This window comes from Ailuropoda melanoleuca, chromosome 13, assembly GCF_002007445.2.
Source record: "Ailuropoda melanoleuca isolate Jingjing chromosome 13, ASM200744v2, whole genome shotgun sequence".
NCBI classification, from domain to species: Eukaryota; Metazoa; Chordata; class Mammalia; order Carnivora; family Ursidae; genus Ailuropoda; species Ailuropoda melanoleuca.
The window spans coordinates 2,894,399-2,918,148 of NC_048230.1; the positions used below are offsets into that span (position 1 = coordinate 2,894,399).

At 56.9% G+C, this 23,750-nt stretch overlaps 1 protein-coding gene across 4 annotated transcripts in view; it reads right to left on the reverse strand.

Annotated features, from left to right (window-relative positions):
• Positions 1-23,750, reverse strand: part of ABR (ABR activator of RhoGEF and GTPase) — a 176,025-nt gene that overhangs the window by 16,953 nt on the left and 135,322 nt on the right. For all 4 annotated transcript variants that reach the window (XM_034640590.1, XM_019798977.2, XM_034640591.1 and 1 more), the window contains 2 exons: positions 21,515-21,612; positions 21,004-21,135 (listed from right to left, as the gene is read on the reverse strand). In XM_034640590.1, coding sequence (XP_034496481.1) covers positions 21,004-21,135; positions 21,515-21,612 — 230 coding nt within the window. The remainder of the gene's footprint in view (positions 1-21,003; positions 21,136-21,514; positions 21,613-23,750) is intronic.

Genomic DNA, 23,750 nt, shown 5'->3' on the forward strand with positions numbered 1-23,750 from the left:
AGCAGACTCTGTGCTGAGCACGGAGTGTGACACAGGGCACCATCTTACTACCCTGAGATCATGACCTGAGCCAAAACCAAGAGTCAGGCGCCCAACCAACTGGCCCACCCAGGCGCCCCCAGCATCCTTCTTGTCATTTAAATCTTAGTTCAAAATTACTTCTCTCCCTCTCCATTACTCTCTTGTCCATTACCCAATTTTATGTTCTTCCTAGCACTTGTCCAGCCTGAAACCATCTTATGCATTGCCTGACTCCTTCTGTAGACAGTTCCATGAGATTAAGGGGTCTCTGGGGGCACCTGGGTGGCACAGCGGTTAAGCGTCTGCCTTCGGCCCAGGGCGTGATCCTGGGGTCCTGGGATCGAGTCCCACATCAGGCTCCTCCGCTATGAGCCTGCTTCTTCCTCTCCCACTCCCTGCTTGTGTTCCCTCTCTCGCTGGCTGTCTCTATCTCTGTCAAATAAATAAATAAAATCTTAAAAAAAAAAGGGGGGGTCTCTGCCTCCCGCCTCTGGGTTGCCCAGTACATGGGAGATACGCATCAATGTTCAGGGACCAAATGAATGAAACGGGATGTGGGGGATGGAAAGAGCGATGCCTTTCCACCAAGGCTCCTTTGGGACAGGGGTCAAAAAGCCCCACATTCCTGCTCACCTCTCTTGTCCTGTGTCCAATGAATGGTTGGCCTTGGCCCAGGGGCAGCCCTGTGACCTCTCCCACCCAGACTTTCCCAGTGTGTTGAGAGTTTAAGGCTTAGGAATGGTAATCTTGAGACATGGCCAACATCATCACATGAGCCAGAGCTGGGAGATGCCAGAGAACTGGAAAGGTGAAGAGATTTGCCCAAGATCACATAGCCAGTACAGAGGGCAGACTCCGATCTAGAAAAATAAGGCCTCTGCACTCCTACTAGCCTGGCGGGGTCCCCAGCACCCCATGCCGCATGAACCTGAGGGGCAGGGTGCTCCGGGGAGGCGGCCAGGGCACGAAGGAGGCTTTAGGCATGATTTGGGAAAGGGAGCTGTGGCTGTCACTGCTCTGGCTGGGCCCATCTGAGGCACCAACTTTGGCAGGGATCGATGTCCAGGACAGAGATGGTTCTAGCTCCTGGCTGAGGCATCAGTTCCGCTGAGGAAATCCCTGTGGTGTTATGGTGCCCTCCCAGCCTCTCTGCAGAAGAATCCCAAGGGCAGCTCTCATGGTAGCCTCCCATCTCTCTACGCTCACCCTGGGGACAAAGGACAATGAGGCCCTGATCTAAGGCTCGCTGGGATTCTGGACTGAATCTGGCTCCTCCCAGGGATTGGGCATGCAGGTTCCAGATGTGGGGGAATGTGTATCCCTCTAGGTGCTAGGGAGCTGGCAGAACACAGATCCCCTTCCCGTCCCCAGCACTGTCTGTTTGGGAAAAGGAAGCCAAAACGGTACCTGCTGACCAGCGCCTGACAATCTGGGCGGCTGGCAAAGCCACTTGGCAGAGGGCTGGGCCTTTCCAGACTTGTGCTCCCTCATCAATGTCTGGCAACTCCCCCAACTAGCACCTGCAGAAGTTTCTGGGCTCTTTCCAAAACGTCTGTCCTCCTGGGGACTCACTGCCTCTGGGAAGTCCTGCAACACTGGGCTCCCCCAGCTTTGGCCTTTCGGAAACCACCTTGGTTGGCAGGCTTAGCTCCCCCTGGTCCAGGGCCATCTAAAGGCTGGGGCACCAAGCCCAGCATGGCTGCCTGGCCAAGCCACCTGTGGACCACAGAGATGCTGGAGAGGGCCAGTGTGCTTTCTAACCTCCCCAGGTGCAGGCCAAGTGCACTTAGAGCAGGGGTTCCTGCCTTGGGATCTGTGACCCTATGGAAAACAGCATATCATTTGGGCAATGGTGGCTTGGTCTGCATGGAGGCTCCACTTCCTCCAACAGATTCTCAGAGCTGTGGAGTCCTACTTTGTGGAATCAAACAGGCCCCTTGGGAGTCAGCTTAGTAGAGAAGTAGGGGCACTGGCAGTCAGGAGACTGCCCATGTGTTGCTAGGAGTAAGGTCCTCTCCCTCTAGGGAGTGAGCAGATGCTTCGAGAAGGTTCATGGCTGCAGGAATGCAGGGAGATCGCTCTGCTCCCTCTTCCAATTCTCCAGCCAGCCTGGCCACAGTCCTGGCTCTCACAGAGGCCCCGGGGGAAAGAGGCCAGCTGCAGGGGTCGCCAGCCCAAGGGAGAGGCGCTACTGTCCCTTTCCTACAGCTGAGGGATCACTACAGGAGTGCGAGTGGGCATGTGGACGGTTAAGACCTGCACAAGGGTCCCTTCCTCCCAGCAGATAAAGCCAGACTGGGGTGGGCAGGGGGAAGGGGCAGGGCAGGACAGATGTCTACTGCACGAGGTTTCAAGATCTTTCTTGATGCCCCGAACCAGATTATGAAATAAAGCTGATGAGCCCAAGACACATCTATGTCTGGTAGCCTAGCACGCTTGTACCCCCAACACCCCATTCACTGGCTGTGTGAGCCTGGGCGGTGTGCACACGGTTTGTGTGCCTGATGCTACCTGTTAGGAAGAACGGTCAAGTTCAACGACAGACTCCGGGAGGGCCTAGGAGCTGTCCTGTGGTCGCAGTCAAGATGGCAAAGAAAGGGACCCTCCTGGGCCCTCAGATTCCCCAGCAAGTGGCCCAAAGGGGGCTCCCCATCCTGTCCTTCCTCAGGTAACACCTCTGACTCTCCCCGGAAGTAGAGGGGAGCAAACCCCATCACAGAGCAGCTGGAGTCACTGTGCTCTGGCAGCAACACTTCCATTCACCTTGCTGGCCTCTAGCTTCTGGACGGAAGTTCTTTCGAGGCGGGGAATTCTCAGCCCCACGTGACAACCCCTCAAGCAGAGACAAGGTCATCAAGAACTGTCCTCCACTCTCCCCGACTCCTCTGGGCCCTGCCAGTCCAGCCTGAGCCCCCCGTCTCCAGGCACCCCCACCCAAATGCTTCTGGCTTGGGCTCTGCCGCACGGGGGTCCTGCTAGCTTCTCTGTGGCTCCCACAAATGACCCCATCACAGCCTCTGGGTACTTCAGGGGGTGGGGGATGGGACTCTTTCAGTCTCTCAAGTGCAACCTCAGGACACAGAAGCAGGTGGGAAGGCAGGAAGAGCAGGCCCTGGGCCTAGTCTCTGTGAGTGTGAGCTGAAGCAGAAAGTTAAAACATAAAAATAAAGGAGAAAATAAAGAAAAAGGAAAGTAGAAATGTGTAGCACCGCGAGCGCTGGCAGAGCCCACAAACCCCAATGCCACGTGTCTCGTCTGCTAAATGCTTGCACAACAAACCGACTGCCAAGTCAGAGGCCGGAGTGAGGCTTCGGCCCCAGAGCTCTCCTTGGGGACAAGAACCACCCCAAACACAGCTCCCTGAGGCCCAAAGGAGAGCCTCTTTGAGCAACTGCAGACTCCTGGGGCCAGGGACCCCAGGTTAATACGAGGACTCTTCCATCTGAACAGCTACTTCAGCCCCAGCATGGGGTCCCCCGGTGAGTCACATACCCCTCCCCGGCCCCCGCAGCCTTCAACGGGGAGTAGGAGGGCCACAGGTGTTTTGGCATCCACAACAGCAAAACTTCAGGGCAAAGTTGGTGAGAAGTTCATGGGTGACCCCTCCCGCCAGGCTGGGTGGTACCTGGCACCCTTCCTCCATGCCACCTAAGCTGCTGCCTGGTCCCAGCCCCATGGCTGGCAGGGAGCCTGCAGCACTGAAAAAAAAACTAGGTTGATGCAGCTGGGGAAAGAAGGGAAGTGGGCAGCGGGCCTGGCCCCGCAACTCCGCCCGCTCACCCGCTAGCCCGGCACACAGAGGCGGGCACAGCAGGGTGCATGCACATGCCAGCACGCAGACCCTTGTATCCGTGACGCTGACATACTGTCACAGCAGGAGTGAGGGGCCGCCACCGCCAGAGCCAGCCTGCAGTGAGGTGCTCAGCAGTGAGCACCTGGCTGGCCCGCTGCCCTTGCCCAGAGGGCACCATCAGACTCAGAGAAGCAAGAGACCACCAGAGGTATGGCTGGCTAAAGAATTCCTGAAGTGGATTCTTGGATGTGCCAGTCACAAACGCACAGGGAAAGAATAGAAAGTCTGGGATTTGGGGGCTTAAACATTGGCCCCTACTTGCCAGGCACCTCCCCAAAGGGACAGGTAAACCTAAAGGCTCCATTTGCCTGGCACCGGGCCAGGAAACTGCGGGGTCAGTTTCTCGCCAGCCTTGAGGTTTGGGAATGGACGATGAACCCTGGGCTGGTGTCTGCTGGCCTCAGCAAGGGCTGGGTGGGGAGGGGGCTGCAGGGAAGGGCCGGCTCCGAGCCGCCGGGCACAGACAGCTGTCTCAGCACAGAAGGGCTCCGGTAGCAGCTGAGGCCAGCAGGGCCCTGCGAGCCCGGTCCCTGGAGATGCTGAAGGTGACCGGGGGCCAGGGCAGGATAGCTTAAGTTGCTGCCATGCCTGGCACTTTTCAGGACTGATGTCACCTCTGGGAGGTCAAGTATGCCCCACTGGCAGGGAGTGAAACCAGACAAGCAGCCAAAAGGCCCAACATCACTTCCTCCTGGCAGGTGCTGGCTGGCACCGAGGACTTGCACGGAGGGTTCCTCCCTCCTCTGAGCTGCAGGATGGCTTGCAAATCTCCATCAGCCCCATGGAGTAACCAAAGCCTCCCTTGAGGGATGGGCATGGCCCCTGCCAGCCAGCACAGGCCCCCTGCGACATCTTGCTTGGGCGGCTAGTTCAGGCTGCAGTTATCAAGCGCTTACTGTGTTCTAGGTGCTGGGTCTGGTTCTTCCTCGGATACCCAATGCCAGGGCCCGAAGCCAGCCCAAGGCAGCCTGCCCAGCTGCAGGACAGTCAGCTTCTATCTCAGATTTTCATCCCAAGGTCTGGGGCTGCAGGCAGGACTGCGGTCTGCCCTGGCACACAGCTCGGGCGGAGCTGCCTGCTGGGTCAGGACACCCCTGGCACACTGGTGCCTAGCTGGCACGGGGCCGGCGTTGTCTGGGTGGTCCCCAACAAGGCAGCCCCCTGGAGGCAGTAGCCCCCAGCCTCAGCAGCACCGCTACCTCCGCATGACCCCCCCTTCCTCCCTGACGGGGCAGGATACACGCAACCCCGCACAAAGAAGTCTTCCACGGCCAGGGGTGTTGAGGTGCTTCTGCCAGTGCCCCTCCATAAAGGGGCAGCCAGCAGTGTCCACTGGGCTCGGGAAGGGGGCTCGGTCAGGGCTGGGCACCCTGAGTGGGGGTGACTGAGACCCAGGAGACCTTTTGCTTAACCACTCACATTCCTGCCTGTATAGACTCAGAAAGGAGCCAGGCAGTCCTCTCCCACAGGAGACAACCCCCTTTTTCCTGAGACGGGGACAGATGCAGAGAAAGCAGCAGGGGTCAGGGGCGGGGGTGGCAACAGCATTAATCATCAAATTGAAGCCACTTAGAGCAGACCCACACACATACACAGCCTCTGTCCTAGGACTCCATAATCAGGCAGGAGCCNCCCGCCACCGCTAGCCTTTTGGCGGAGCAGCTTGCTGCGCACGCGGCCCCAGAGCCGGGCGCCTGTGTTGGGGGGCCGCTTGCTCCCCGGTTCCTCCAGCCGATCCAGGCAGCAGCGCTCCAGGGGCTCACACACCGCCTTCAGGCTGCAGTCGGGCTGAGGCAGAACGTCGGTCATGCCGGCGGCGGCCAAGCCCGGCCCGGACTACGACCTGGCCTGCGGGCCGGCTCCGGGGCCAGGGACGCGGGAGAGGTTGCGCGCAGCCTGGCCGCCGGGGCTCCGCGGGAGTGGAGAAGACCGAGGGAGCGCGCGGAGTGCTCAGCCCCCAGGCCGGCCCGGACTGCTACTCGAGCCGGGCAGGCAAGCGCATGGTGCGCGGCTCCGCTTTCTCCTCCCCTCCCCAGAGACTGCCTCCCAGAGGAGCGCACCGGTGGCGGCCGCGGGACCCTCTTCTCCGCCTGCTGGTCCCGCTAGGCTCGCAGGGACGCCCCAGTGCGTGCGCCACGGACCGCCCCAGACAGCGCGGGGACCCGCCCCCACCGAAGGAAGTGACTCAAAGAAGGCGCTGGAGGCTGCCCCTCCAAAAAACCCAGCCTCCGGGTATTAACTCTTGGCAGGCTGGGGCTCCGGCGGGCTCACCTCACCGACCCTCAGCCCAAGCACTAAATAAAGTTTGACGAGCGGCTTAACACAATCCAGTCCCTTCCCCTCTAGATCCCCGGTTAACCCCTTCACCACCAGGCTGCTCCCTGGGGGCCTGCTGTGTCTAAGGGAGGCTTGAGAAGAAGCCAGAAGGGGTCTGCAGGGTCGGGAGCTGCGTTTTGGCCGGTGACATCCGCCCTTGTCCCAGGCAAAGGACCTGCACTGCCCTGGAGTTCTCCCCCTACTCCCAACTCCTGCCCCAAGGCACCTCCCTGGATGCCAGTTTGGTGACAGGGCCAGACGCAGAACGGCACTCACAGACCTCCCCTTGGGAACGTAAAGAATAACGAAGACCCCCAGTGGGGCAGCCTTCTGGGTTCAGTGGACCCGAAGGAACTGGCCGCTTGGGCCGTCTCCAGGGACATGAGTGAAAAGCCAAGGATGACACTGGTTACGAATGCCCAGCAAGAGGTGCCTCTCACCCAGCCACTTTTGACCTCAGCCCCGTGGACCTCACCAGAAAAGCCCAAACAGGTCTGTGGCACCAGGGGCAGAGGACATCCATTGGCGAAGGGGCAATCAGCCGCGTTGTCTGGGCTGGGTGGCTCAGAAGACAGGGAAGAAAGACCTCGGGCTTGACGCTCAAGTCCAGAGTGAGAAGTGAAGCATCAAGTTAGAGTCTGGTTCTGGAGAAAAGATGAAGGCCTGAACCCCAGACGGTGAGGGTACACAAACCCCACCCAGAAGCACCCAGGACGTCACGTTACCGGTCGCTAGGCTCAGAGTAGGAAGGAAACCAACATTTTCATGGTACCATCCATGAACCAGGTCCCATGCGGAGACCTTTCAGATACCCGACTGCATTTACGCCTCACAACTTTTGTTTTCCAGTTTTGAGTACTTGGGCTCAGGGAGGTAAAGTTCTTGCCTGAGGTCAGGCCCCTGCCGCTGGGGAGTGACAGGCTCGCCCACCGCTGCTGGCGCTCATGCCACTGGGCCGCACTCAAGTGTGGCTGGTTCTTTAGAGTCAGGAAAAGGCGCAGGGTCTGCACATTTCTTGGCTGACCTCAGGGCAGGTGGGTCAGGGCACAGAACTAGGCCTTGGCATCTGGAATACTCCTGCTGGATCCCCACCAATATGGAGGTCTTGGGGCTTAACGTCAGAGACCCTCCGTGTTTTGCAGAGAGAAGGGAAGCTTCACTGCAGAGATAGCCAAGACTTGATCATAGGAAGAGCCGCCCTTAACGAGCGACGGGTACCATGCTAAATCTCTACACGGATTAACTCAATGCTCCCCCGACCTTATGAAGGAAGTCCTAGCACCCCATTTTCCACTGAGGAAATGAAGCAGATCGAGGAATAGAGCGCTCTGCCCAAGGCCATGCCGGGCTGAGCCACAACAGAGGTCTGGCTGCCAGCAGCACTGTGATCTCCTGGGACAGCCGGCTCTGGTCCCGAACTCCCCCGGCCTGGCTGGTGGAGGTGGGGTCCTGGAGCTCTGCTGGGCTCTGGGGGGTCCCTGCAGGGTGGCTGGGCCAGCTCCATCTTTTCTAGGGCTTCACGCTCCACACCTGCCTCTCCACGGTGCAGACGGGGCTGCCAAGGCTGCACAGAGCCTCCTCGTACCTGAGCCAAAGTTGCCCAAACCAACCGCAGCTAGACAGGCTTAGCCCATTACATCTTGCCCAGTACTCCCTGAGGGGGGAGGGAAAGAGACCCACAGAGGCAGGGACACACGTGTGTCCCCTGCCCAGCTGAGGCCTGAGCCACCCTTCCTGACCCGCCCCCCCACCTGTCTCTCCCAGGGCACCAGGTGCTACCTCTTAAGAGAGTCTCCCTCCAGTCCCGTGAGGGGCCAGGCAGCCTCCTCGCCTTGGCTGTCACAAAACCCCTTTCCTCCATGAAGGCTTTGCTTGCTCCTGCAGCCTTTACTTCTCCAACGTGTTCATTTCATTCGAGAGGCACTGACTGAGGGCCTGGCTATGTGTCCGAACCTGGGTGGGGGCTGAGGAATCACAGACATGAATCGAAAGCCTGTGCGTCATAAAACTGACAGCCCAAGGGGAGAGCAAGACATGGGCTTAACCACCTCTTAAGAGGAAGCAGAAAAGCATTCGTGCACTTGGCACATGACTAGTGGGCACCTACCATGTGCATACCCAGATGGACAAAGCATCATCTTTGCTCTCAAGAAACCCAGTCTTAAGCCATAAGAACAGCACAAAGTACAATGACAGTTGAGAGAAAGGAGAGAAAATTTCTACCCAGAGGAACCACGGAAGGCTTCTTGGAGGAGGAGGGCTTGGCATGGGCCTCAAGAGCTGTGGAAAAAGGCCATCCACCCTAGCTTTCTTCTGCACTCCTCTGGCTAACATGTTGTGTAACTGGCTGGTAAGGGGCCATCATAATTGCGGACCATGTCAGTGCACTTGGCACCACCAGCTGGCTCACTTCAATACTGGCCCCTTGCTGGCTTTCTAAGGTTCTCTCCCTTCTATCTGGATCACATGCCACAGGGTGCAGATTGGAGGAATGCTTTGCAAGGTGTCCCCACCCCCCACCACACACCGGGTGTGTGGGAGAAGGAGGGCAGTACAGATCCTGTTCCCAAAGCCCTGTGCTTGTCTGTCTTAGGAACCCCAGGCTCAATACTTGTCTGGGTAAAGCAAGTTCCAATTGGGTGAAAGCTGGCCAACTGGTCTCCATGGTGACATAAGCGACTTAGCAGATGGGTAGCTGAGTTGGGACGCTCTTCCCTTGAGATGTTCATCTTTCCCTGCCTCCTTGTGGGCTGGGGACTCTCTCTGGGACAGCACAGATTTGCCTTCTCTTCCCTCAGCCTGACTCACTCCTTCCTGGAATCAGTGGTCTAGGAGCAGGGCTGCAGTGGGGGGTTGTGCAAGACAAATGTTCTCAGTCAGTTCCTCAAAAGCAGAGGTCTGAATTCTGGTCCCTCCAGCCCACCATGGACCCTTCCGCATCTCTGCTGGATGGGCTAGGCTGGCTGTCATGACCACCCAGGAAGGGATCGCATCCCCTTCTCCCTCTGTCCATCCCTTCCGTCCAGCCACACCTGGCAGAACCCGCCTCTGAGGACATGCAACGGCCCCCTGTCTGGATAAACAGAGCCTGGGTGGGAAGGCCCACATGAACAGATGTCGCTGCCTTTGGAATTAAAAACATTCCTAGTAGACTGTCCTGTCCTCCCTCATTCCTGCTGCGCCCCCCCCCCCGGCTCTCTGCAGGAGGAATGAGAAGGGACACTCCGGGGGAGATGCAGGGCCCTGGGTTCTACCTAGGGAGGGCTATCTACCTGGGGTGGTGGGACTGGGCACCCCGCCACAGCTGGGGCTGAGGCAAAATCAGGTTAAAGTGATCAGCAGCAGCATCGCTGAAGGAAAAAAGGTCAACAGGGAATATACGCAGCCTGAGATGTGTGGGCAGGAGAGGCAAGGACTGCCACCAGTGCTGCCTTGGTGACAGCTGGGGGTGGGGACAGCTTCCAGGCAAATCCTCCAGCTTGCGAACACGAGGAAGATTCTTTCTCAGAACTTTGGGATGCTGCTGCCACTTTCTGGAGTGACCTCCTTTTTCCCACTGGAATGACTTTTGTCTTCTCCCCCAGCCCAGACTGCAACCCTGATTCCCTCTCCCTATCCTCTAGCCAATGACCCGAGGTCAGGAAAGGGGGTTTCTGTGCAGCCAGCTAGCTAGACCAAGGCCACAGGCACAGCAGGGGACAGCCTGGGAGTGTCCCAACCTGGGACAGCCTGGTGAGAGCCCCAATCAGCTACCCAGAGTGTCAGGGTGCAGGAGCTGGGAGCCTGAGAGGAGCCTAGGATTGTGCTGAGGATGGGGGCCAGGAGGTCTGCCAAGAAAGCTCCTTTTCAGCCCCACAGCAGCACAGCATGGAGGAGGCCCCACACGAGCACAGGTGGGGGCAAGGTGGTGGGGGACAGCAAGGGGGATCTGAGGCTGGAGGACTGCAGAAAGGGAGCTCGCAGTAGTCCCTTCCCAAAGACGGGCACAGGAGTCAGGCTGAGAGAACCCGCAGGGACAGCAGGGCCAGGGAGTCCAGAGAGATCGGGGCCCTCGTGCAGGCTTTGACAACTGGTGAGGGGGGCATCGCAGGGCACCTGTGAGAAAGGAAGATGGGAGACTCCCCCTAAGATTCCTGGCTCTGTAGTCCCTGCACCCCTAATGCGTGTTCTCACCTCTTCTGGTCCTCATCCTAACCCAAACCTGTGCATGGGAAGGGCAGAGATCTCCAGAGGATGAGGAAGTGAGCCTTTCTGTTTACGCTCTTCTATCTATCCATCCATCCTACTCAAATATCTGCTATGTTTAAGGCTTGCTTCAGGCCCAGGGACAGAAATGCTTTGCTCAAAGTTACCGAAGAGCCAATGGCAGAGCTGAGCCTAGATGCTGTATTTTCACTTACTGACTCATTCACTCACTTATCACTGAACAGACACCCACCCCCCACGCCAGGCGGGCAGGACCTTGAACAGGTCCCAGCCTAACGGCCACCCCTGTGAGGAGGTAAGAGCAATCGGGCGGGACTCCTTCAGGCAGGCCAGGCCAGGCCAGAGCTCCCTGGGGCCTGGGTCCAACTCACTGACCAGCTGTGCATGGGGCTGCAGGCTTTCAGCTCTGGAACCCCAGCCTTAAGTCCTGCCCCAGGTGTGGCACGGACCTCCACGTCCTGGGGCCCATGCCGGCTGGCAGCACAGGACAAAGCACGCATCGCTCCCCGCGCAGACTCATTCTCCACTCTGCCTGGCCACCCTGGACTGGTGTCTTGAGGGCGCTTGGTGGCTCTAGGTAGGCTGGAAGCTGAACTAACCACAGAGCTTGTGCACTGCAGAAGAACTATCCCGATGGCACATCCCTGGCCACCCCTAGTGATTCTCACGGCATACTTGGTCATGGAAATGGCTGGAAAATCCACTTGAGTCTTGGGAACATCTTACTTATCTAAAACAAAACCCACCCAGGGACAGAGTGGGCAGAGCACACCCACCACATGTCCTTCCATTCCTTCCCCATAAAACTCATGGCCAGACCAACACCCAGACTCCCTCGGCCTCTCCCCTGATCCTTCTCACAGAAAGGAGATGTATGGCCAGGGTCTCCCAGCACAGTGGAAGGGGGAGACATCACAGCCTCAGGCAGGGAGGTTTGAAAATAGGTCAGGGTCCACTGAGCCCCCATGTCTTTCTTCTCCTTCTCTATTATTACCCAACTCTTTTTCCACCCAACTTTGAGCTCTGAGTGCATAAGAGAAAGCTGCTGGGAGCCAGGGGGCCTGGGCGAGAGTCCTGCCTGGCCACCAGAGACTCAGGAGCCACTCCCCCTCCGGGCTCAGTTTCCACACCTTCAAAACAGGAACTTGGACCAGACAAATGGTCATCAATGAAATTTTTTTTCTTTTTTTAAGCAGGGGACACTTTCTTTCCATATATGAAATCTTATGTCAAAGCCTCCCTGCCCCCCAATCAGATAAAGGCAGAAGAAAGCAGAGGCCCCAGGCTGAAGTTCCCTCCAAGCAATCCCCAAACTCTGCGGGCAGAACCTGGAGCCCCTGAGCCTCCTTCCAGGGGACAGTTCTCATGAGAACTGCTGTTTCTCTTGACCATAGCCACTGGCCCCCTCCGGCCCTCAGGGTGGGGAGATGTGGAGGCCAGGGAGATTAGGGGCTTTTTAAGGAAACTTCCGGGTCAGAGTCCTGGATCTGAAACTCGTGTCTTATCTCTACTTTTCTGTTTTGGGAAAACTGTGGGCCTCTGCTTTGCTGGTGTGAGCTCCCTTCGAAGGCCTTACAATGGGATAATGCTTATCGAGTCATTCAGGCTGGTGCCTTCTGGGTCACCTTGGCCCTGAAGCCAGCACGGCTCAGTGCCTGCCTGTAAGGGTAGGAGCAGGGTGTGCCTGGGCGGTGAGACCCTTGCCGAGGGCCACCACTGCTCACCCCCTTCGATGCCATGGCGGAAGCTGGGCTGCAGTGGCGGGCCGCGGTGAGGTCTGCGGCACCTGCAGCGAGGGAGGTTGGCAGAGCCCACGAGAGCTGTCCCCTCACAGCATTCATATCCACCTCAGCCCTCATTCAGGGATGTCCCTGGCAATTCCTCTACTAAGTCCTTTTCTCAGAGGTTTTAAAAACATCAAAAGTAAGACCACCCTAGGAACCAGTTTTTGGATTTCTAGGATACAGCTGCAGGCTCCCCTGCAGGGAGCTCAGCAGTTACTGAGTGTGCGCAGCAGGCGGGGTAATCACCTCTGGAATCTCGTTTAATATTCAGCCGGGCTCGGTTTCGAGAGGGAGCACTCAGAGAGGTCACCTGGGGCCACCTTGCTATTAGGGAGTGGAACTGGGATCAACTCAGGCTCTTCTGCCTGAGTCTAGGAGTCCCCCAGAGCTGGAAGAGAGCACCCCTCTTTTGGTTTGTAGAAAAGCTGGGTATTCTCAGGCCCTGAACGAGTCCGTCCCCGGACCCAGCCCTGAGAGGTGGGCTTAGGGAGTGGGCAGCCAGCCTGCCCCTCAAGGTGGCATTTCCAAATGGGGTGGGAGAGCAAGAGGGAGACTTGAGCCTTCAGCTGCTTCCGACTGAATACTTCCTGTCTCCAGAATCCACTGGGCAGGGTCTGCCTCCCCAAATCAGGAGCACCCGGGAGACAGGCGGCTGAGCAAGGGTGGGAAGAGAGAGGTTGTACGAGTGTGGGGAAGTCTTTGGGCAGCAGGGCGGCCCTCTCAAGGGATCCTGCCTCTGGCTTTCCCCCATCATGCTGCCTGCTCTCCATGTGTAACTGAGGCATCTGGACCTGTCTTGAGGAAGACAAAGGGCAACCCCAGTGGTGGGGGGACAAGGCAATGGCTCCAGTCCCAAGGCTCCTGGGAGGAAGTAGTGTCTGAGGCAGGGAGAGGAACAGTCCTGGCACTCACCCTCCCCCGTCCCCACATGCCTCTAGGCTGGCACAGTGGTGATGACAGCGGCAAAGGGAAGACTCCCAAGTGGGCCAGCGCTGAGAACAGCAGGCGGCAGGGATAGGAAACGCAGACTCTAGAAGCAGAGTCTTCCCCTGATCACGCACATCAGGCCTGGGATGGGTGCAAGGGAGGGGCCTACCTTCCGGGGGAAAGGCTGGAGAGCCACACCCAGCATAGCCACTGCAGCGACCTGGGATGTGTTCTGGGGTAGGGAGCTGCCTAGGGCTGTGAGGTGTCAGGCCAGGGGTTGGGGCTGGGGTGATGGAATGAAAGGGAGAAGCCAGCTCCAAGGCTTCCTCACAGCTGCCCCCACCCCCCTGGTCAAAACCAGGCCATTCCCAGGACCCAGGGACCCAGCTGTGGACAGTGTGGCCTGAAGGACATTGGGAGAAGGTGTTAAGGACCCACGTGAATGCCCCTCTGTCACCCCATCCAGGGGGGGACCCGGCACCTCCTGGTACCAGCCATGAAGAACTAGAGTGGCCAAGAATTAAAAGTGTTTTGGGGTCAACCAGACCAATGCCCCAGAGCCCAGGCTCCCAGAGCAATAAAGCTGGCACGCTTGACCCTCCGGCAGGATCAACAGGGACAACAGACCCCTCGGGGACCAGAGACAGGGATGTGGGCGGGGGGAGCCCTAGACCCCTGCCCTAGCAGGCTCCCGACCCACGCTTACTCTGAACTTCCTCCTGCTCTGCGGAGTAATTGAAACCAGAAACAACTGCAGGCCAACAATGGCCCCTTGTTCCCGGCTCCTCACTCACTTTGTGCTCTGGGCCTGACCACACCACGCCAGGCTGCGAGCTGCACCAAGGGGGAAGAGCCCAGAGCTGCTCAAGCCCTGGTTAAGGCAGGGAAGTCTCGGCTGGCAGGTGGTGAGGGCCCTAACCTTGACCTCCAGTCTACTCTGAGGTCAGTTCATCAAAGCTGGATCTGACTTCATCAGCATAAGAAAACAGATGTGGCCTCAGCCAGCCTAAGGTCCATACACAGGAGGCCTCTTGCAGTTGATGGCCTTTGGGGGGGGGGGGGGGGGGGGGGGGGGGGGGGGGGGGGGCTGCTTGACAAGCTACACCTGGAGTCCCTGCAGGAAGGTGGAGGACAGTGTACCAGGACCTGCCAGTTTGGGCAAAGGGCTGCCATCATTAGATGAGTATGGACTCTGCCAGCCCTGTGCCAAGGGCTTCATGGACTTGCACATTCAAGTTTCATGAGGACCCATTTTATGGTTGAGGAAACTGAGGCTCAGAAAATAAAGTAACTTACTCTGTTCTCCCAACTAATGAAAGGAGAAAGGAGGACTGACCCCCAGATCTGTTTGGCCTCAAAGGCCCATCGACACCAATGAATCAAAATTCTCTTCTGTCTCCTTGACTGCATGGTGAGGTCCTGTTTGTTCTTTGTACCCGCAGCATAGCACCCGACACTTAGAGGGGGCTCGGCAAGTAGGAATGCGTGTGTAAGCTGGTGACAGGATGAATGTCACATCATAGCTCTGAATGGTCCATTCCGTTCTTTTGAGCCTCACAACAAGCTGGTGATGAAGGCAGAGTGGGGATGATTATCCCCATTTAACAGATAAAGAAACTGAGGCCCCCAGATCAAAGGACTCAGATGGCGATCTTCTGACCCCCTCTGAACCTCTGACTCCCTCCACATTCGATATCTATAAACCATGACCAAGGGGAAGGCAGATGAGATCTGAAGATATAAGGGCAAGGAGACAGGGATGCCTAACTCGGGGGAGAGAAAGCCAGGAGGCAACTGTTTTAACCAAAAGAGGCTAATAGTGACCAGTTGTGTCTTCCGCTCATGGGGCCCTGCTCTCTGTGAGAGCTGGAGACCGATGCGTAACTGGGTGGGGGTGGGGAACCTTGGGTCTGGAGAGAAGGAGGCTATGAAATCTCCATCCTCAAAGACTAGGCTCTTTTTCCTACTTGAAAGGAAGAGAGTCTAGGGTGAACACAACTGAAATGTCCCCTGGTGCATGAGCAGATCAATAAGACGTGGCCTGTGCATACAATGTTACTCAGCCTTAAGCAAGGAAATTCTGACTCATGCTGCAGCATGGGTGAGCCCTGAAGACACCAGGCCAAGTGAAGTTGCAAAAGGACAAATACTGTAGGATTCTACTTCCATAAGTCCCTGGAACGGAATAGTCAAAATCATAGAAAGTCAAATGGTGGTTGCCCGGGGAATTATTGTGTTTCTGATTGCTTGCTTGCTTGTTTGTTTTTTAAGTAAGCTCTATGCCCGAGGTGGGGTTTGAACTCATGACCCCAAAATCAAGAGTTGTGTGCTCTACTGCCAGCCAGGTGCCCCTGGAGAGTTACTGTTTAATGGGTATGGTCAGTTAGGACGATAAGAAAGTTCTGGGAAAAATAAATAAATAAAAGAAAGTAAGTTCTGGAGATGGATGGTGGCAAAGGCTGCACAATAATGTGAATGTACTTAGTGCCTCCGGATGGTAGACCTAAAAATTATTTAAATGATAAATTTTATGCTATGTATATTTTACCACAGTTGAAAAAAAAGTAAGGGTCTAGATATTGTCAGATTTGCCAGTCTGGGCTCTGTATCCTAGTCCTGAAGGCAGGGAACTGGCCTTCATGACCCCCTCCTGAGTGTCATTTATAATAGAGCTGAACCCTTAACAAGCTTCCAAGAACCCAGGTCAAGATTGTTACAGAAATTCCCCTTTCCCCTTCAGACCTGTGTTCTAAGCTTCAGAAAGGAAGAAGAAGGAGGTGAGGCATCCCATTCGGCCTGAAATTTGCAATTGGGGGTGCAGGGCACCAGGATGGCTGGAGCTTCCTTCCTGGCCTGGGACCCTGCCCTTCCCACACCAGGGTCTTGAGTACTCCCAAAGCGAAGCTGCCTCCTACCCTGGGGTGTGTGGGGGGGACAGAGCCGAGGGTGGGGGTTGTCCCCAGGCTTGTGGCTGAACAAGGAATGGTAGGGAGCAGGGGCATGGAGGGGCTCGTCTGGCTAAGGTGGCTTAGGTCTCAGACTCCTCTTCAGTCTGGAGTCATTGGCGGGAACTGAGCTGTGGGGTCCTCAGGAAGAGCTCTCCCCTCTGGCCCAGCCAGTCAACACAGGCTGGGCCCTGGGAATATGCTAATCAGCCAGTGGGTAAGTCCCAGTTGGGGACAGCACATCTGGAGCCTCGAGCAGCCTGGTTGGAAATAGACTGGGATAAATATATGGGAGTCCCCCGGGGCCAGGGAGCCAAGGCAGACAAAGGGGGGCCTCCTGGCTGAGAGGTTCCTGGGCCAGCGGGGCAGCAAGGAGGAGGCGGGCAGTGGGGGTGGCCTGGATGGGGAATCTGGAGATACTGGCCCCTTGGGGGCGGAGGGGAAAAGACAAAGGGGGGACTCCTGAGCCTAGAAGAGGAGAAACACACCCAGCTGGGGGTGGAGGGGAAACATAGCTCCACTGAATTTGTAAAGACAAAGGGCAGACCCCTGAGGGTCACAGACTGACATTCAAGTCTGCCCCTGCCCCACCTAGGAGGATTTTCTTTCATTCATTGTCCAGCAGCCAACCCAACATCACCGGGATGGACTCCGGAATTTAGAGCCCTTGCTCAGCCACTGTGGCATGGTGCCACGTACCCTTTCTGGTCTCAGTTTCCCTCTCGACCCAAAACAGGACTGGATTCAATGCCTTCTAGGAGTCCTCTGGCCTAAAATCCTACTGATCCCCTTCATTTCATCAACCACCCTCTTACTCGTGACTCACAATCCCCCCTGCTCAGGGCAGGCGGGCTCCTTAATTTCCCGGGACACTCCCTGCACGTTTCCACCTCCCTGCATGGCTGTGAAGGCCCTTTCCCCTGAATGCCCACCTGCTCCTTTCTGCTGATCCAGAGCCTTGCCCACCTTGCTAGAATAACACAGAGACTTAAAATGGCAATTGATGTGCTGGCCATTATGTAGAAGTGATTTTTATGAGGTATAACAAGTGCTTTTGACAATGTAACAAAAAAGGTCATTATAAAAACTACATATGGCCTTAGAAAAAAGGGAGGTTTATGATGCTATTACGTGAAAATAGAAAAAATACAAAATACACACTGTGATTAAAACTATGTAAAATTTCTATGCCTGAAGAAGGGAAAAGGCACAAAATCAAACGGCTGTTTCAGAGGAGTGGGGTAGGGTGCTTAGTGATTATGTTTCTAGTCTCTTTACTGTAATTGCCATTTTCCTTCTAATGTAAACATTGCATTTGGAATCTAAAAAATCCAGCGCTCTCAAATCCCTCTCCCTCCACCTCCTCCCAGGAGCCTCCCAGGAGCCTCCCTAACTCCAGCCCACGATGATTTTGCCTTCTTCGAATTCCTGCCCCACACTTTTCCATCTTATTCTGTAGGGAACAGTGGCTGACGGGAGAGCACCTGCAGAGGGCAAGGCCTGGGTCTGCTTCCAGTCCTGCTTTCGGTCCTGGCTCCAGTGCCGCTTTCAGTCCTGGCTCCAGTCCCGGTTCTAGTCCTGCTTCCGGCCCTGCTTCTGGTCCTGGTTCCAGTCTGACTTCTGGTCCTGCTTCTGGTCCTGGTTCTGGTCCTGCTTTCGGCCCTGGTTCCGGTCCTGGTTCCAGTCTGGCTTCTGGTCCTGCTTCCCGTCCTGGTTCTAGTCCTGCTTCTGGCCCTGGCTCTCTCTCCGCGGGCTGCCTGGCCTTGGACAGGTTACTCACCCCTTCAGTGCCTCAACTTTCTCACCTAACTGTGATCGCTTTCCTTCCCCATTGGGACCCCCGAGATAACGGCTGTGAGCATCAGCCCAATGCTGGGCTCCCAGGAAGCTCGCACGCGTTGTCATCATCAGTACCGACATCGGCATCTTGTGGTCTCTAGTGGGTTGGCATGCCTTGATACACTTGTCTCATCCTGAAGCCAGGCCCCTATGGCCCTTGGAGCGGCCAGCCTGTGCTGGGTACATGGCAGAGGGATGGCAGGTCTCCCTTCCCTGGCTCTTTCTCATGCATGCCCACTCACTCCGCTTCCCTCCAGGTGCCCTAGAACGTAAGTGTCCCCCGCCAGGGTAAGAGGACTCCAGACTAAAGAAGGCTCAGGCTCACTTATACCATCAAGTGGGATGCTGGGGTGGTACCTCACCTTGGCTCCTTCTCCAGACCACTAGCCATGCCAGGGCCCTGTACCCAGGCTGGGAGATTCCCTGATGGAGGCCTGGGGCATAGAGATACAACACAGGGGAGAGGGCATGGCTTCTCTGCACACGGTCAGCAGAGGCTGCAGGCCTCAGTGTCCTCATGGGGAGGATATGACTGTCATTTTCCTGGCAGGGCCGTGGCGAGAATCAGAGGAGATCATGTTTGGGGATGGGCCTCCAAGAGCACAAGTGCTGCACACACATGTTGCTGATTAGTGTTGCCATTTGCCTGTCCCTGCATGCTGCCCCCCACTCCCAGCCTGCTGCTCCAGGTTCCCTGCCCCCACCGCCACATCAGGCAAACCCAGAGAGAGACTCATTCTGGAGCAAACACCTGGAGCTCAGGAAATGGGGTCTCGTGCTGTTCTCTGGATGCGCTGAGTGAGAAGGGGCTTAGACGGGGACAGAGGGGGGCCTTCTTCCCCCTGCCTCTCTTTCAGGCCACCTGAACATTAGCAAGGATGGCACCACTGAAAGGCCACCTTTCGCTCCATCCTCGGAGCCTGGGAAGGGGAGCAGAACCAAGTGCCAGAGGCTGCTGCCAATTCCCTTCCTTGGACACGTGGCAGAAAGGGAGGTGGGAGCAAGCTGTGGGAACAGACTGTGCAGTGGCTCCGGGGGGCCTGGCCGCATGGGAATGGCTCAGTGCAGCCTTTCCACCCAGCCTGGTCATCCTCAGGGGCTCCAAGGGGCATCACAGGGCAAGCAGACTTCACAAGGTATGGCACACCCCTCTCGGGACACCCTCACCCCTCCCTGACCCACAGGAAGGCAGGCAAGACGGCTCCACAGCTAAGGGCCAAGGGCTGCACTGGGGCTGTGCCCTGAGGAGCTGAGGGCTGGGAGACTCCAAAGTTCTCCAGAGAATGCGGGCTCCAAACTGGCCACTTATAGGCCCAGGTCGGCTGGCAGCGGGAAGGTTTGTGTTTCTTTTAATATCAACTCCCAGGCATTTAACATTCCTCGAAGCTTAAACACAGAAACATTTTCCTTACCAGACTGTGCTTTCTGCTCTGCCAAACATAACCTGGCTTCCTCCCCTTCCCCCAAAGCCTCCATCTGCTCCTGTCTCCAAGATGTAATGATTTATGGTGTGTTTCCCCTGGGGCTTGTGTGGCTGACAGAAACGAGGGGGAGGGAAGCAATGGGGCTGGAAGTCCAGGTGGGGATGGTGCCATGGGGCCCTGTAATCTGGGTTCTGGAGGGCTCAGGGCCCATGGTGCTCCCTGAGCGGGCTGCCCTGGACAGCCTTCTTAACTCTTCCATTTCATGGCCTTCCATTTCAAGGCCAGGACGGCAACCACTCACGTTTCTTGGCTGGATATCTCCTGGGGCTGGCCAGGCAGAACGCCTTCCCTGCCTGTCCTTCTGGCCAGCCTAGGAATATGGAGACAGGGCTCCCCGCCTCATCCCTGCAGGAAGTAGGCTCCAGGACTGAATTTATAGACCTCGCTCTCATCTAAATGATGAAGGACTGGCTTATGGTTGCCTGGCAGCACCGTCTCCCTGGCGACAGTGCTCAAGAACTGGTCCCACAGCATCAGGAAGGGACGTGCACAGGAACACGGGGTGACGTGAGGCAGATGGCTGGGCCCCCACCGGACGATGCCATTCCCCTGTTCAAACACTCAGGTGAAAGAGGTGGGGGGAGGTGGAGGCTCACATGGGTCCCCGAAGGGCACCACCACCAAGAACACCTAGCCAAAAGCCAGATACCAAACTCCGCAGCCTACACAGGGCACCAGAGAACACACACTTTCTTCAGAAAAGCGCCGTTCAGCTCCACGCCCCCCCCCACACCAGATCACATCTGGGCAATTGTTAAGAAGCTCAAAACACCGAACACTCATGGGCTCAGTCCCAGTGCCAGTTCCCCTTGATTTCAGGGTCACAGAATCCACCCCCAATGAGGCCACTTGTGTCCCCAGCATGAGGCCACACCTGGTGCCAGATGGAGTGTGGATGTCCCCGTGCTGACTGTCATCTCCCCAGACCTACATCCTCTTGGTCGGTAAATGAACAGTCATCTTCAAAACGGGCAGACTGTTCAGGGACACAGGCCGCAAACAAGGGCCTCCAAGCAACACAGCTGAGGCATGAATACTCTTAACCCGACTCAGGACCTGGCTCTATCAATACCCAGAGAACCACCGTAAGTCAATCAGCTCCCGGCATGAGGAAGGCGCAGCTGCCCCAGCAACAAGTCAGAGACCAGCCCCCAGCAAGCCAGCTGGGTCCTAAGCCCTTCCAGTCCAGTGGCAAAGGCTCAAGGCCTCATGCCTCCAATGGCAGACATTGCTAATCAAATACAGCATTCATGGATACAGCCTCAGAATCCTTAACACAGTGTTCCTGGGAAAAGCCCCCAGCAGACCAGAGCTGGGATGTGAAAACAAAGGTAGCTGTCACCCCTCCAGTCCACTGTGCAGGCGAGTGCATGGTGCACCTGAACCAGGCACAGAGGCCGGAGGGAGCGGGCGCACGAGGGCTTCTGCAGCTAGAATAAGACACCATCTCCAGCAGGAGAGAACCACCACCTTGGGGAACTTTTCTCAAACCAGTTTTGAACCCAAGTCACAAAAGGTCAAGCACCTTAACCAAGAAGACTGGTGACAAGGACTCCTTCCCAGTAGCACCATCGCCTGGCAGTTCCCAGAGGCCTGCCTTGGTGCCCCGGCTGCGTCTGGACCCTCACCTGGATCTGCCCTTTGCCCATGATCTTGTCCACGATCTCGTTGTTGTCCTTGTTGACCTTGGACTTGTCATAGCACTTCTCGTAGCACAGGATCCTCAGGGACTGGGAGCCCTCCAGCTCAATCTCAAACTCCTGGGGAAAAGACGGTACAACGATACTGAACCTCCAAGGCTTCCTGGCAGGTGTGGGCCCCAACTTTGCAAGGGTTGGAAGGGGGTGACAAGGGCCCAAGAGAAGCATGTCATAAGGCATGGAGGAACCGTCTCCCTTTCTGGAGCTCCAGAGGCCTCCGAACTGCTGGCGGAGTGGAGTCTGGGCCTGAGCTGAAAACCCCACGTCTAGTCGCAAATAGTATCAGATGCTAAGTGAGCAGGGAGTGCAGGGCAGAGGGACTGGGGAGACAGAATTCATCCAGCCAGCAGTCAACAGCAAGTGAGCACAGGGAGTGGGGTGGGTACACTTGGGGACAAGCTCAGGGGTCCCTGTGGGGATGCCAGCCGCCTCCACTCACCTCATCCCACTTGGGCTCTGTCGTGTCCCGGAACACCCTGGTTTTGGCTTTGCTGACAAAATAGCCAAAGGAGTCCACCTCCAGGGTACAGTACAGGTCTGCAGTGGGGACAGGAAGAGACACACCGAGTGAGGCCCGAGGCTCGGGACCGCAGGAGGGAAAGGGGGATAAATGCCTCTGTCCCCCCGACATCCCTGCAGGACAGCCCTCCGTGTTCCCCTTCTCACAGCCCTATGTGCTCTGGCTCCTTCCCACCTCTCTGCCCTCTTCTTAGCCGGCTCTGCCCCCTCTGCCTCATTCACTGCCCTCCAGTGACCCTGGCCTACCCCGCTGCCCCCACCTGAGGGCCCTTGCACTCCCTCCATCCCTGATCCTTGCCTGGCTGCCTCCTCACCACGGAAGCCTCAGTTTGAGGTGTAAGTCTCTGGAAGGCATTTGGCCTCTGGGTGGCTGAAAATCTGGAGTAAACCCCACTCACTGAGACAACCAAAAATGCCCCCCCATGTTCTAAAAGCTTGGTTTATTTTCTTCATGGCACCTGACTTTAACTCAAGTCATCTTTTCTGCTTGTCTGTCTCCCCTCGCCACATCCACGCCACACAGGCAGAAGCCTCGTGTTCTTAGCCCCGGTGCACCCATGGCACCAAGGACAGGGCACACAGCGAGTACCACCGCCCAAGTACTTCTGGAAACAACGTGGTAGAGGGCTGGGGAGGGAGGAAGGGGAGATTTTCCTGGTGTTTCTATCTTGAACTGTGGCCTTTAAGGCTGAAAATCTTCTCCCCTCTACTCTGAGACCCAGTGGACGTGCCCACAGCACTGGGCAGCCACTCCAGGCACTCTGCAAATCCACACCCTTCCTCTGGGGCTCAGACCCTGACACCCATCCCCCTCCATGGGAGTGGCCACGGTGGTATCCCAGTGGAATGGTGCACTGAAGGTGCTCTGGGGGTATCAGAGCCAATCCTCTGCAGTGTGAATCAAGGGGCAGAGGTCAGAGGGTGGACATTAAAGGGCTTTCTTCAGAAGGGAGAGTGGATGGAGCGGCTCCCGAGTTGTCTCTGGCTGGGCAGGATGCAGACCAGACATAGCTGGGTATCCAGGCAAGCTGGGAGGTGGGCACACATTAACAGGCAAACAACACCAGAGGCCTTAAGCACCCCGGCCTCTGCCAGATCAGAGAGCAGGTCTGGGTGGTGGAGAGATGGAGGGCATGAGTGCCATACCATTTATTGACTTTCGTGTGAGTGAGCACTGTCAGGGTTTAGGGGAAAGTTCATGAGACAGAAGGAGGGCTTTGAGTCTGACTGTCTGGGCTCAAATTCCAGCTCTGCACAAATCACTGGACCTCTCCGCCTTAGTGCTTTCATCTGTAAAGCAGGACAAACAACGGTGCCTACCCCCCAGGCCTGACTGTGCAGATGTAATGAACAGATTAGGACAAAGAGCCATGGCTGAAGATTCATGGGGCCTAAGCCCACTGGGTCACAGTGAACATGTGAGTGGTGCCAGAGGCCGGTGGAGGGAGGAGGTGAGGACGATCTGGAGGTCAGGAAAGATTTTGTAGCAGCTCACCTCATGCCTAACCCCCCCGACCCAGTTTGGGAGGCAGAACACTGCTCTGGGAGAGGGGGCCACGCCACCTCCCTGGCCCTGCTCCCTGAGCCCCATCCCGGCCAAGGGAGCAGAGAGAGAGGGTGAGGCATCTGGGCACGCTGGGCCACAGACCCAGGCGTGTGGAACAGCTTTCTAGAACTTACCAACCAGGAATATTCCTGGGCACTGCCCCCTAGAAGGGGACTCTGTGTGTCGGGAGGGTCCAGGAGGCTGCCCCGGTGCAGGAGCAGCACAGCCTGAGTGGTAAGCAGGGTGGCCCTGGCCATACTGAGAGAAAGGCTGCTTTAATGTGAAAGGTATGGGCTTTGGTACATGGGAGTGACCTCAGGGACCCTGGAGGGATGCCAGGGAGATCAGAGCAGAAAATGCACTTGAAAAGGCTCTGAAACAGGCCAAGCCATCATCCTCATGCTGGCCACGTTTGAGTTTTCTCCAGCACCTAGTAAGGTACCAGGCACCCAGAAGTAAGGTACCCCATGAACTTCACAGTAAATGTTTGTTGAATGGCTATTTGCAAGCCAAACACCACGTTCTCTGTGTGGTACAGTGCAGGTAGAGGGGCCCAGGACAGATCTCACCCTCCAGAAACAAAGAAGAGGGGCTGGGGGCAGGAGGAGAG